Below are 15439 nucleotides of genomic sequence, written 5' to 3'. Positions count from 1 at the left end.
TTTAATACCTGAGTTTATTACCATGACTGCCCAAACATCTGAACTAAGAAATCAGTTGAATTTTTATCAGGAGCTTTAGACAACACAGGGAGTGGGCAGGAACACATAAAGCATCAACAGCCTCCCACAGCTGTGAGAACTAGCAGCCTGGAAACTACCAGCTCTACTGTTCTCCATCCTGTTGCTGTGAAGTAGCACACATACCTGGATAACCATTGCCATCCATATCAACACCCCCTGATATGGACTGCCCAAACATCCGCAGCATTGGGTTTATCGTCTGCCCAGACAGCTTCTGCAGTGGAAAACATACCAAGTGAAATCACTCACAGCCAGTAATACAAAGATGTCTCTGATTAAAAAAGAAAAACCTTGGAGCCTGATTTTCACGGGCTGGGAGTGCCACACATCTGCAGGAAGGCTGCTAAAGGCAGGAAGCCCTTCTGCTCAGGGATAGGAGAAGCCAGCATTGGCTTACACCCGAACACACACCTGCACTGCAAGCCTCATGCAGACCCAAGACAAATAAATACATTTCATGGGGGAAAGGAGGAAATCCAACTGTGCCCCAGAGATTTTCCTTTTTTCGTTGTTGCTTTTTTTCTCATGACTTTCATTTATGTAAATAAAAGTTTGAAGCAGCATCTTTGCAAAATTAATGATTGAGAGAAACAGAAAATCCTGTGCAACCATTTCTTTTCACAAAGTTTGCTAGCATACTCCAAGTCAAAATGATTCATTTTCACCCCACTTGAAAATTCTGTTTTTCATCAACTAATATGCAGTATTTTGTGTCAGTTTGGAAACTGTATATCATTTCTGCCTCCCCAACGCAGAGATTAATTAGCTCCTAACATCACTTCTTTCTTTTAATTACTAATAAAAAACTTTCTCTAAACAGCTTGAATTGTAAATGCATTTGTCTAAAGCAAATTAATACATCAAAATCTCTTTCTCTATGGCAGTTTGATGTCTCACAGCTCTTATTCATTATGCTGGGCCACCAAGCAAGACCTGAACTCAAACCAGCATCTGATTACAGAAGCTGCAGACTGAAGAAACCCATCCCACCAAGCGGTTGTGAGGCTGTTGGTGGTTCTTCACAGCTTGGGACATGTGGCCCATGGGATCTTCCTGCACAATATTTGACAAAACGTCAGACAGGAACTTTGTGGAAAAAAGGAACTCAAGGTGAGGGGAAGAAAGACATTCTGCCATCCTCATCCTGACAGCCAGCTTAAAGGATCCCAGTGCTCTGTCACGTTCAGATCCCCCTGGTCTCCCACCCACGGGTAGATAAGGCAACTGGAGGGAGGGCACATCCTCCCCACATTACATCACATTCTGGGGCAGGAGTTCCTAGTTAGCGTGGCAAATCCTGCCTATCACACCCCAACAGCCATCTGCAGGATGCTACGGTACAGAAGGCAGAAGTACTACAGCAACCTAAGGCAGCATCAATCATAGCAATGTGAACGAAGAAAGGTGGGGGAAAAGCTAACAAAAATAAATGAGTGAAAATGCATACGCTGCAGCCACCATCACAAACCTCTCTTGGCTGATTTAATAAAGGAAATCCAGCACACTAAGATGGCTCAGGGGTACAGTAATAAGATACAAATCCTTTCACCTTTAGGTTCAAATCCAGGGCAGGAGGGTAAAAAACTGAAGCTGTTACGAAGTTTTTGGTGTTGCACACAGGAAATGAATTGGTGGTGTGTTGGTCCTGGGAAATGGTGTGAAAATAATGCCCTCTCAGGGAAACATGTCAAGGCACCCTGCCACCTTCTGGAGCTGGGCTCTGTCCCTCCAGGGCAAGTAGAGAGGCATGCACTGTGTCTGCTGCCTTTGCTGCTCCAATGAGGAGGGCGAGATAGCAAGAAGGATGTTTTCCTTATCACCCTGCTAATCTGGCCTCTTCCAAAAATGTTGCATTTCCCTATGAATGGCCCCCCCAAAAAATCCAAACCCATATCGAATCCCTGATCCTCTTCAGCAAGAGCTGAAATGCTCCAGCTTTTGAATAGCCTAAGAACCCCACAACCAGCAGCTCTCAGCAAAAAATGGGCAGAGATGTCCAAATGTCACAAATCAGTGCATTTTATAAGTATCCATAAAGAAGCATTCAACTTCCTTTTTGAAAAAGCAGTGCATGACATACACATGCTAAAAGGAAGGACTGCACTTCGATGGTCTGTTAGAAAAGCCTCCGCTATAACCACTAAATTCTTTTAATTCTGCTTAAACTGATTTACTGTGGAGGATCCCACCCAGCAACAATACAAAACAGCCAGAACTTCAAACACATGGACAAAGGGAGGGAAGAATTAGGCTCTGGGAAAATAGAAACATGCTGGACAGAGACAAGGGGACACATTGGGTGGTGTGAGCATATCCCAGCCTAGTTTTAACTTCTTAATAGTGGCCAGAAAGGTGGTACCCTTAATCCACCATTGTCATGTATTCTCATATCCAAAGCAGAAAGTCAGCAAGCTCTGTAAAGGCAATTGTGGGGAGAATGAAAGAAAACTTAGGTCCTCTTCCTGTCTTTGTGGGAGGAAAGCACAGCATACTGACTCTCACTGGCCATTCCATCATTTATATATGCTCAATCTCTGCAAAATTTTCACTTCAAGTAGAACTATTACTTCTAAAAACTGACACTGAAATCCCAAGATTTCATCTGTTTCAAGCAGAAAGCTACAAAAAGGAAGACTGTAACAAAAGACAGTGAAAAGTATCTCCTGACTAACATCATTTTACCTTACAGCATAGATACAGACAAACCTTGGGAGAAGCTAGCATCAAACTGGGACTGAGAAAACAATGCAGAGCTTGAATTGCGTGAGGCTACCTATAAGGTGACCCCTAAGTATAGCTAATTTCTGCAGGTCCCAGGAAAAAGACTTCAGGCAGATACTGTAAAAGACAGCAGGTGTCACGTACCATTGAGTACTGAGGTACAATCCCGTTGGCATCTCCATGATAAATATATACTGCTCCTATGTAGTTATCCTCCTTAGGTGCCCCGATGGCAACATCTGTAAAACAGTTCATACGACAAACATTCCATCTCCGTGCAGAGGGATAACACCCCCATCTCTTGTGATGACAACCTGCAGCAACACCAGGTTAGCCTTAATGGAACAACATGCCCTGAGTGGCCTGGAAGAAATAAATTCAGGCGTACAGAGAGCAGGTCGGTCTTCAGGTCAGCCCTTAATATGTGCTGCCAAAAGTAAGGCACCAGCACCAACGCTTCGCTCTCATCTATTGTTATCAAATACAACCAGATGCCAAGGATTTCAGCAGGCAAATCCTAAGCAAGCATCCTGTCCTCAGCATGAGCCCAGGTAGGAGTTCAGCAGCACAACCAGCCCCAATGACATCTCTTGGGAAAAGGCACCAACCTGGGAACCCATCATCATCGATATCACCAAGGGCAGCAATGCTCTCCCCGAAGTGTGCATTGTAGGCTCCATCACCAGCCAGGACAAGCTGCTCATCCAGCACACCCTAGCAAACAGGAAATAAAGCAGGCTCAGGGGAACCCTGCCGCAGGAAGCAACAGGGCAGAGCTGTGGGATGACTATCGCCCTCACTGCCAAAGGGTCCCCTTTCAGTGTAGGTCAGACCTGGGTGCTAAAAATGGAAAGGGTTAATAATAAAACCAAAAAACAGAGAGCGGGCAAATGATAAGATAAAAACAAAACGCTAAGTTAACTAAATGATAAATCTAAACGATATGACTATAATGCAGTCACACACAGACTGAGCTCATGAAGATTTCAGACACCTAAAATGTAACAGCTCAGATTTTGCTCGACTGGCAGACTACATCTGAGGAGTAAAAACCTCCATCCAAGCTTACTCAGCTAAACCTCAGTGAATTAAAGAGAATTCTTCCTTAGGCAGAGAACATTTGGGCAACTGGATTTGAAAATTTTTCAAGTATTGGATGGAAGGATTAAAGCAAACTCCCCAAAAAGCTTTCTGAATTGAAGAACAAGGAAAAAGCTTTAATGAAATAAAGAGACAGAGAAAACATCAGAAATCAGCTTTGTACTCATATGCCACGAGAAGCCTTATATGGATCTGGTATTTCTTGCCACCCACTTTCTGGTCACATACATAAGCCTCAGATTTTTGCAGTCCTCCCTCAAGGGGAAAGGAACATTTCCACAAGAAAAAAAGATTTAGTTACACGATCCAACTCTGTATCCACCTCAAGGGTTGTTAGCTTTTGTTTTGTTTTGTTTTTGCTTCCTTCGTGAATGAGGGTAAACTGCCCTCTGGAACATGTAATAAAATCTTTTTCTTGGCTGCAGGGAGTTGCTGACTTTAAGAAAATCCCACATAATGAAATTGAAACACAAGAGAAGAGACATTCGGGCCCATATGTGCAATTCATTTTTCTGCAGTCCTCATAAGAAAGGGAAAAATGTAAGTATGCTATACTCAGCATCACTATGCATGCTTGTAGTACAACCCAGTTTTCTCTGATTCACTGCAACGAACTCTTAAGCACTGGTGCCTGCAGAATGAAACTGCAAGCTTTAATGACCACATCCCAAAAGAAAGTCCACAGTCCTGAAAGCCACTGCTCCTTCAAGCAGTTCTTGCTGAAGGAGTTTTATTATTTAACTTTTATTTATAAACTGAATCCATGTACGCTCTCACTGTTAGCAAGAAATATTAGGTATAAATTGGCTCACCATTAGGGACTTATTTTGCAGCCATACTGCAATATACAGGCTGGACAACCTGGGGACCAGACTGAAAAAGTAAAGCTCATTTAAAGGAGAAGCACTAAGACAAAATAAAACTACATCAAAGACAACTCTCAAGTCTCTCAAATGTTTCCTATAAGACTCGCAGTGACTGCTGTGTCTCGCATGAACTTTAGAGTTGTTAAAATTCTGATGAAGCAAATCAATTTAGTTTTAGTATGTAACAACATCCCCTCTGAGACAGCAGGTTTTGGACCCGAATGTTACTTGTGCAATAAGTAAGCATTCATTGTTTTCCTATAAATAGAACATAATAATGATGTTGTTTTAGTGACAGAAGAAAGTTCAGACATTTCCAAAACTGCTGTTGGCACACGAGAAATCCAACAGTATCAGCTGATAAGACCTTCCCACAGCAGGCCACAGCGTGAAGATAACATGAATTCAGTCTCTGCTCTCCTCCACATAAGGAATCCTAAATCCCCAGCCGTTTTTGTTCCCGTTTGTAGGTCCCAGTGACCACCCAAAACACAAAGTAAAACTCAGTCAAAGCAGCTGACTTCACTTGGTTCTGGCACTGAAATCATGTACAGCCACAAGCGCCGCAAAGTTTCAACATAAAACCAGAAACTTTCCCAGACCTCCTTGAAAGATTCACAACTCTGTGATGAATGTGGGCTGGTCTCTGGGAAACCGTGATACCAGATGAGTTTTCCATGACTGCATGTTACAGAGTTTCAGCACGCGGAGCTGGAGGGGACATCAGCTTTACCCTGCCCAGACTCACACCCATAAAATCCCTTACCAAGTAATTCCTGGACATACTCACGTTTCCTCTGTTGATATAGACTGTGACTTGACCCTCATCTCTGATCTCAGAAAACATAGGTGCTCCGACCAGCAGGTCTGACAACCCGTCGGAATTCAGATCAACTGCACATAAGGAGGAGCCAAAGTAAGAGCCCATCTGTAACCAAGCCGAGTCACAACAAAGCATTCAGTATCTGCCCACACACAGGAGGAAATCATTTAGGCGTGTTTTTTGTTTGCTTTTTTTTTTTATTATTTTTTATTTTAATTTCAAACGATGACCTGCTGCTTTATCACTCACAAATACTCCTACAGAGAAAGCCTAGGGGATGCTTAGGGAATAACTGGCAAGAATTTAACACTTTACTGTAACAGTGCATCATCTTGCATGCTCTATCAGAAAAATACACTTTTTTCTTTTTTTTTTTTTTTTTACTTTGGCATGTGTTTAAATGAGACAGCCAGGCCTTCCTAGCCTAGGTTTCACTAGTCAAATTCTTAAAACCAGCAATAGGATGAAATAAGTTACCTAAACAAACGCCTCACTAGTGATCACTCACACCTAGTACTACACTTCCTAAAGAGCTGAACTTTCCACACAACAAACCTTCTGAAAAAAAATAAAAAAAATAAAAAAAAGGAAAAAAAAAAAGGGGGGGAAAGCCAATGAAAAGAGGCATCTGAAATTACCACTCATTTCTGGAATACTTCCCCCTGCTCTGCTTAAATCAGTCACCTTCAATTAGCAGCACTGGCTGTGGGTTTTGCTTATAGCCTTTTCTCTCGCATACGGACAGGTGAGTTGACACGGTCAATAAATTGTCATTAGAAAGTTTTCAGTTGATACAGAGAAAGCAAGTCACTTTCTATCTCTGATTATTCTTGCTTGATAAAACTAATTTGCTTACATTTAAGAAATTCATTACTTCATTACATCATTTTCGATACAGGGGAATATGAAATGCTAACAACCTTCCAACCATAACCAACACTGTGAATTTAAAAGCACACAAAATGGAAACCAAAAGCAAGAATGATATTCTGCTCTTATTTCACCCACTTCTGCAAAGGCACCACAAGGCATACTCTTTGAGATCAGCTAAGTAACACTCACTAAACGAAAAGCAACTTCTGAAGGAAAACTAAAAAGACATCACTTTGTATTTGAACTTGAGAGCTGTTAACATACCAGGGAAAACTGAGGTTACAAAAATAATTACTTGGATTAAAAAGAATGCAGTTCTTCTCTATTCTCACGTTCATCATTGTGATCCCACAGCCTTCACATCTGATAGTTTCTGATGCATAAGCCACAGCTACCGGGCTCAACAGGAGATGGGCAGCAGCAACTCTACTCCTTACAGTCTGTGAGATTTAAAAGCTGCTACATGTATATAACGGGGTGAGTTAAGGATAGAGTTTCAGTTTGTAAGTCAGATTTCTGTGTCTGAGTGGGTTTAAGGTCAGACCTCAAACCTAATTTGATTCCAGCTATTTTCTAGTTTAAGTTCCCTTGTGGATTTTTTATTTGTTTATTTTTTTTTTAATCCAGTAAGGTTTTTAAACAAATTTCTCATGGGTAAGGAGTGAAACTTACGCAAAGCATTTCACTATGTATTTAGACAGTTTTCAGGAGCAGGCTATTACTTACTTAACTGCAATGTGGTACGTCTGCAATGTGGGTGAGTTCACAGTGCTGTGAGAACCTGACGTTTGTACGCTTAACATCTGTAACAAGACCCTGCCTTTTTTTTTCTTCCTCTCTGCATCTGATTTCCCTGTTCAGCCTCCCACAGGAAGGAAAAAAAAAAAAAAGGGAAAGAAGAAACTGCCCGCTGTTAAAGGTCTGTCCAACAGGAATGCCAGAACAATGAACTTTCACAGCACTGGGAAGGATGCAGCATTTGGTGAGAGTTTTTTTTCCAACCGTTGTTCAGTGCTCAGTGCTAAGCACGGCTGGTTATATCTCAGTCACACAACAGAGAAAAGGTGATTTGAGATGGGCTGCTCTCAAAATACAATCTTCATTTTGATTTTATGGGCTTTGTAGAAAATATACTACTGGGAAATAAAGCGATGACAGCCTAGAAGTACTTGAGGGATGTAAATACTTGATAAGTTAAGAATAATACCATTAAACTCAAAAAAAAGTTTTGGCTGAGATCTAGAAACTTCCTGATAGCTCTATTTATTTGGCTGAGGAATAGTTCTCCAGGAGCAGATCCTTAGGGACATTTAAAAGTTAAAAGGGATAAAAATGAACAGGAAGCAATCAAGCACAGGAGATGCCCTCAATGAACTGGGAGAGCTTTTCCTTTCAAGATGCCGATAATTCTGCTACAGTGTAGAGAAAGACAAACTTTGGAGACTCTTAAACACAAGTTTCAGCATCCACCCACATATCATTGCAGTTTTTACCTATTCCAGGCATGCCTTTGAAGACTGCAAAAGTGTTTCAGTGGGGAAAAAAAATAAAATGAAACATGCCAATACTTCTAACTTGATATAGTGAAATGCTTGAGGTCTTTCTGGAAGGTCTTTCCAGAGCAAGACACTACCAGCAACCTTTTTCTTCTGTATTTCCTCTCATCCCAGGAGAATACAGACAACTCCAGGTAAAAGGTATCTTGTCCTCAATATATTATTCCCAAATAAACCAACCTCTCTGTTTTTACCTACAGCTAGACATACTATCTGCTTCATTCTCCATGTGACACATCTCCAGCAAACCCCCAGGGAAGAGTGCAGGCTGCTTCCTATTCAAACACAACACTGCACAGGGCAGCTGGATCTCACTAACATTCACTACATTTCTAAGGAAGAGCAGAGAGCACTAATACTAATAGTAATACTCAAGACTGATTAATGGCAGATACAGGAAAAATCAATGGCTCTGTGAAGTAATGAAACAGCTCCTCCACACAACAGCAGAATTCTCACTGGGCAGAGAAAAACAGTGTGTGGCTTTGTGCAATAAACCAAGCTCCAGGCTACCCAGAGCCACTGGTAACATCCAGTCAGAGGAAATCTCTCCCTCTGGGCTGTGCCATGTCTGAGAAAGCAAAAGCAGAAGCTGCCGCTACTTTTATGTGAGGCTAAAGAAAACCAGAAGTAAAATTTTCAGCAAGATGCTCAATTTCAGTCCCATGGTCATTGAACAGACATTGTAGTCACCACCATTACACAAAAAAGGGAATACACTTGGTCTGTACAGACTTACGTGTTAGGGAAGGATGAGGAGAAACAGCATTTGCTTGAAAACTCACGAAGCGGTGAATAGAAAGTGATGCTCTGAGATGATCCTGCTATTATTTCCCCTTCCTCCACCCTCAAATGATAGCATACAAATACAAAAGCTCACCTTTTTTCCTGAAGCCTGAAAGATTTTTACTAAAGAGCCCGATCGTCTGTCTGTTCTGAAAATATAAACCTGGAAAGTGAAAGAAGAAAAAGGTTAACCAATACTAAAATACAAGCACGTAACAGTACACCACTGATGCTTTCTCAGTGCACATGCATCATGATCATAACCATGGCTACCATCAAGATCCAATTTCAAGACTATTTATTACTCATTCTTCTTTTAAAAGGCAAAGTATTGACTTCTCCACTTTCCTGAGGAATCACAGGCCTCCTTTCATGAGAGGAACGAGCAGGGCAAAGTGCTGATAAGACATCAGGCTGTTCCCCTTCTCCTGCCCAGCCTTCCCTTCCCTGGCACAAGTGCCTGCGTGTACATCATTGCAAACTTCACAATGTAAGAGTAGAAATCCCAGGACCACTCGGTGCACTTGCACTGCTTTGCCTGAAAGGATCTGTAAATCACACAGCTTCTCAAACACATTCCTCTTGTTGCTCATTTCCGTAGAAGAAACTGCTTAACCAGGAACTCTTAGGGATAAAAGTATTAATACAAGTCCAATCTTAAATCTTCTACCAAAAAAAGTTAAGACCTAGAGCACATGGCTTGTAGGAAAGGATTCCCTTTAGCAGAAAGGCTGGCTTAGTCAGCATTTGAGACTCCTCCAGCAGTGGACAGGCTCTTTCCCAACAGGTCCTTAGGATGTCTTTGGGACAGAGGATTTCTTATTTCCAAGGCCATGCAGCAGAGCCAAGCACTTGACATATTTGAATATGTGGTGAGTTATTAGTAGGCGGTGAGACAAGAGAGTTCAAAGCCATTCTCGACTGAGAACACAGCATGCATTTACTGCAGATAGTTGCTCTAGATATTAAGGACTCCTAGTTTTTGCAGCAGCAAGTTTAGCAGCAAGTACATGGTGCCAGGTGTCACATCTCCAAACCCAGTTTTACTAACGACACTCCCAGTACCATTTGGGAAATGACTCCATCCCACTAAGTGTCTTGGCTTCCTCCTCAGTGGAAAGGGTGTGACAATGGTAATCACTTTGTCTCAGGAAAGTGGCAAGGATTAGCTCATTAAAGAATGTGGAAAACACAACAGGACTGCTCAGCATAATGTTCTGTATTCAACACCTTTTACTGCCACCCTCATCATTTCTTCCTGCTACCCATATCCCATGCAAAGGAGAGTAACAGAAGCCCCTGCAACCAGAGCAACAGTCATTAGCCTACAGAGCCAGCTGCTTCCTCATGGATCTCATGTTAGCAGCTAGGTTTTTAGCCTCTTTCTTGTACAGAATTTAAATCTGTTTCTCCTCTGAGACTGGAAGGAAAATGCACTGGAGCCACTGCAATAGAACACCCAGGATAAGGAAACTGTGGCTTTCCTGTGAATGTCTCCTCAATAGTAACCTAACTGCTACTACATCCCCTATGTCCTAGGCATACCAGATAAGATGTATGTACCAAGTTCATCATCTACTTTTACTCTGTTTTCCCTGCTTTTTCTGCTACTCTCAGGACACTATCACTGCCAAAAACAATCTGTCTAAGCCAAGGGATAGTGCTCCTGCTAATGGACACCTCCCACTCCTTACTGTTACAACTCAGCTACTGCTGATGCTCCTATGGAACAGAAAAGGGAAGAAGATGGAAAGACAGGACATCTCTGCTGAAACACATGGTGGCAGTAAGCCCCCAAAGGACTTCAAAGAAGGAGTGGGGAAAGCTGATCCTTTGTATCCCTCCCTCCCTTCCCCTACTCTTTCTATTCCACCTTTGGTTCAGAAGTGTCAGCGGGGTCCCAGCACAGCCTCACCCTGCTCCCTACAGCAGCCAGGTGCCCTGCACAGGAATTGCAGCCACAACACCACCTGACCACTCACATGCTCACATCTTTGAGATTGTACACATGTATACCTACAGGAAAACTTTTTTATTTTTTGTTTTGCAAGAGCCTGTCACCAAGACTTCTGAATTCAGCTGGTACAAACCAATACACTAACCTACTAAAGAGACACCAAAAAGGCTAGTAAATGGCATTTCATGCTATTATAGGTGCTATCCTGGAGAAAATATGGAACCAATCTGCATGCAGAGCACTATCAAATGTATGAAGAAAGCAAGAAGAGGACAAAGACTCTTGCAAGTTTTCTCATTTCTGAGCAAGGTTTAAGTGATGTCTATGCATTAGAAATCCTAAACACAAGTGGTGTGAAAGAAATGCTGCCAGCATCTCATTAACATAACTGTTTAAAGGCTTGAGTGGGAAAGAAAGGGAGGGAGGAGGGATGTTAAGTATCAGAGGGCACAGGTGGAGAAAATCTGCTGACTTCATCAAACTACCTCACCTCTTCCTTGAACAATATTTCAAAACTACTCTGTAGACAAAAATCTCCTGGCTTCTCTGACATGTGGGAACAGTGCCAGTACCACTCTGTTTGCCCAGTTAAATCCAACCACATGATTATTGGGACAAAAAGCCACACCTTTCCGATGCCTCCATCCTGGGGAGCTCCTCCCACAACATCCGTGGTAGTTGGCTGAGAGAAATGGCCTGCTGTCACCGCATATCCTGAGTGGGAGAGGAGAGGATGAAGATAAATAACAAAAAAAGAAAAAAAAAAAAAGAAAAAAAAAAAAAGAGCAAAAGGAAAAAGACTTAGAAACAGCTGAGCAATCTAGGGTGTCCTCATCAGGTTTCATTGCTACACTTGAACTGTACCTCACAGCATTACAAAAACATTCTGTGCAGAATACACCAATATTCAGTTCCAGAGCACAAGGCAATGGGAAATGGCATTACAGCCTCTGGTACTCTGACAGAACAGAAAAAAAGATGTAGGTACAGTCAGCAAAAAACCTGCAGAATTGCATGCGAAGCAGTTACAGAGAACAGTTTGAAAACTGAGAGTCTCAAAAGGAAAAAAACAGAAGCATGTAGACAGAGGAAACAGAACAAGGGGAGCACATCACTGCAGGGAAGCATCACAGTCCCTCATCAGCCATACAGAAGTCTCCTCCTTTAGTTAAAATGACTGCCCAGAAAAAGTCAGGAAAATTACATACATGGTTTTTGGGGGAAAGGAGAGCAGAGGACAGTAGACAAAAAGGTCAGAAAAGTTAATGGCTTAAAAAGACTTCTGTTTACATAAGAGTAAAAAAGGGAGGATAGATCAAAGAGCATATTTGACAGGAGAACAAAGATTTTATCTAATCTGTTACATTAAAATGATATATAATAGCCAAAGAAGAGTGAAGTACTTTCCTTCTAAGGTTGTCTTGCATTTGACTTGATCTTCTGTAAATTATGAGGCTCTTGCCTGCATTGTAAACATTATAATTCATGTCTATCAGCAACAAAACCTATGTATGTCCTTAAGAGTGTACATACACTCCTCATTTAATTATCTCCAAGCAGCATCTTCCAAGTGGTACTTTTTTTTAAGGGGTCTGAACTGTGTTGCTCAGCTAATCCACTCTCACAGCAAGCACAGACAGCTGCTTACCAAGGTATGTGTAACGCCTGGCTATCACAGCATCATCGTTCAGCTTGTAATACGTGTTGTCAGTGAGATTCAGTACTTTGACTGTTCCTGTCCAGTAGTAAGATCCTGGTGCCCCCATGATGACCAGCTCCTGCAGCAGGAAAAACAGAAGGATGAGAAGAGAATGAGGGAAAAAATAAGCAATAATCAGAACTGGACAAGAATTTCTGCTTTATGCAGTAATGGGGAAGGGTACAAGTTATTCACATAAAACACCAATTATAAGCCTATCTATAAGAACCTGCATTCTGCAAGCATATATATCTTTCTTTTCAAACATGGAGGCCACTGCACATGTTCTGAAAACATTGAGACTCCTTTTCTTCGGCTTACTTTTGCTCAGTTGCATTGCAACTTCATTAAAAGGCAATTTACAAACCATCAAACTTGCCCCTCTTAACACAAAATCACAAAGATCCAAAGTCATAAGCAAGGCTAGAGAAGGTGCAATGATGACACTGCAGATATTTAAACATTAGCATTGACAGAGAAGGTGAAGAAAGCAAAATAAGGCGAGCTTGAAGATGAATCCTACAATCCTACACCATGAAATTCCTGGCTGAGTAGCAAAGAATGATGAAAAAACACAGAGCAACACTTGATGTTTTGGCTGCATTGGTCCAGGAAGAGAAGGAGCAGAGTTTTTTAACCAGCCCACTGTAAGAAGCAGACATCTCTAAAGGAAATTAACTGGTTGAAAACAGTGCTTCCAGTTCAATGCCTTCCCGTTCAAGTTAATCCAAACTGAACTTTTCTAGCTCCTGAGCATTCAACCCTCAGAGCTCTTTCCCACTGGAAGAGTATATATAACAATAATATTAGTTTTAAAAAAAAAAAAAAAAGGTTTTCCCCAAACACTTGGAAAACAACATAGATTCACCTTGCCAAGACACAGATTATAATGAGTAAAAACGTTTTTCTGGTTCTTTAGAAGAGGTCAGTAAAGAGAAGGAAAAGTCTTTCTTTTTCTTTTCCCAGTTACAAATGGGTGAGAAAATCTTCTTGTTCTGTTTTTCACACTTGGAAACCCAGATAGGCATGTGAACTCAGTTCCAGGAATTTCTTTGCTATTTTTGTCACAACAATTTGAAAGCAAAAATTAAATGGATATTTTTTAAAACTGGCTTTTAGTTACAGAAGATCACCATCTCACTTTCTGCTGGCAAAAGGGTAGACTTCTTTTTCTCCCCTTTTCTAGGACAAAGCAGTAGCATGAAACATCAGCGTATGACAAAATTAAGACATGAGATTTGTTTACTTATTTATCTACCATGCTATAGTCAAAGGAGGATCCTTTTGCTTATAGGGGCACTATTTTTTGTTTTGTGAATTCCATCTTCAGTCTAAAAAACAGACATTACTGACTACCAAATAATTTTATTTAGAAAACAAATGAAGGGAAGAGATGAAGATGCAGGGTGTGTTTATGTACCAAAGCATCCAGCAACTTCACAGCAAATCTCCACTCCTGGAGAGCAGCAGATGTGGCTTTAAATACCCACAACAAAGGATTTAGTGAAGCCTGAAGAGCACTAAGCTTGAGTTCTCCAGCCTCAGAGAAGACTGAAGACAGCTGCTGTGCTTGACTGTTCCCTTCAAACACAAACCACGGGTGGACTTGTGGCAAATCAATTCCATGCCCCAGATTCTGAACCAAGTGGCTGCTCTTTCAGGGATGTTAAACAAGAGAATTTCCTAATAAACCTAAGGGACAGGACCACATACTCAGCCAAAGTGTGAGATGTGCTCAGCCACAGCTTTTTTCCTTGGGAGCAGCCGTGTCCTTGAGGTCAAGGGATCACTGACCATCAGGAACAACACGCATCAGCAGCACTGAAAATACAGCAGCAGCTTGCTTCTTTGACCCAAAAAGCGATTTATCTGCATTTCCTGCTCAGTCTGGAAGCACTGGAGCCTCCACAAGGCCCCAGGCAATGAAAGTTCAAAACTATCTTTTGAACTAGGGGAGTAAAGAAGGGTTTAAAGCTTGGGAACAGCAGCAAGCTAAAGAGAACAGAGAAGCCAGGAAACAGCTGCTGCTATTGAGCATCAAGTTATCAGGCAGTGCCACTGCAGCACCAGCACCTGCCGTTCCGGTTTACTTGGACATCAACTCCTGCCAGAGCAATGAGGACATTGTTAGTCTGACTGTATCAGCTTGGACAACAAGCTCTGTAGCCCAGCACATGTATAGTTAGGAGTGAGTGTATACTGGACGTGACAGCAACAAGGACCCTGAAGTGCACTAGAATAGTTGTGTGTTTGTTGTTTTTCAAGGTTTAAAAACCAAAAACATTTCAAAAAACTTCAACACACACATAAGGGAATCAATTCATCTTTGCCTTAACTAAAATATGGTTGATAAGACTGCTGTCTGGCAAAGAATATAACCCAGTATTTATAACAGCTCTGGATGCTATTTTTTTTTTTTAAATCACCTTTTGAAATGAAGAACTGGAAAAAGATGTGTTTCCTACCTTCCATGTATATGTGTGTGTGTGCACGTTTATGTATTCATACAGATCACAGAATCACAGAATGTCAGGGTTTGGAAGGGACCTTGAAAGATCACCTTGTCCAATCCCCCTGCCAGAGCAGGAGCATCAAGATTAGTCACACAGGAATGCATCCAGGCAGCTTTTGAACATCTCCAGAGAAGGAGACCCCACAGCCTCTCTGGGCAGGTTGCTCCAGTGCTCTGTTACCCACAGATGCACACACAGCCACATGTACGCATGTTCAAACAAACCCTTTCAGGGAAAACTGTTTTAGGTCACCAATGAAAGAAAACAGTTAGCATTAGACACAGAAATATTTTGCTGTAGGTTTTGAAATGGACATAGCAAAAATATTCCCTGAGGTTTACTTTCAGAGTTTATCATACATGCTTGTTCCCAGATCTGCTAAGATGAATTCACTTACGTTACGAAGCACTGGATGGACAGGCAGACAGACAGACAGCACGGAGGCAGGAGAGTGTTTGCTGCG

At 41.7% G+C, this 15439-nt stretch overlaps 1 protein-coding gene across 3 annotated transcripts in view; it reads right to left on the bottom strand.

Annotated features, from left to right (window-relative positions):
• Positions 1–15439, bottom strand: part of ITGA9 (integrin subunit alpha 9) — a 213282-nt gene that overhangs the window by 176881 nt on the left and 20962 nt on the right. For all 3 annotated transcript variants that reach the window (XM_031608364.2, XM_090142245.1, XM_090142246.1), the window contains 7 exons: positions 12413–12542; positions 11393–11478; positions 8902–8970; positions 5560–5697; positions 3411–3516; positions 2947–3041; positions 205–295 (listed from right to left, as the gene is read on the bottom strand). In XM_031608364.2, the coding sequence (XP_031464224.2) occupies positions 205–295; positions 2947–3041; positions 3411–3516; positions 5560–5697; positions 8902–8970; positions 11393–11478; positions 12413–12542 (715 nt within the window). The remainder of the gene's footprint in view (positions 1–204; positions 296–2946; positions 3042–3410; positions 3517–5559; positions 5698–8901; positions 8971–11392; positions 11479–12412; positions 12543–15439) is intronic.

Source organism: Phasianus colchicus, chromosome 6 (assembly GCF_987193195.1).
Source record: "Phasianus colchicus chromosome 6, bPhaCol1.hap1.1, whole genome shotgun sequence".
Taxonomy (NCBI): Eukaryota; Metazoa; Chordata; class Aves; order Galliformes; family Phasianidae; genus Phasianus; species Phasianus colchicus.
This window is presented reverse-complemented; position numbering and strand designations above follow the sequence as displayed.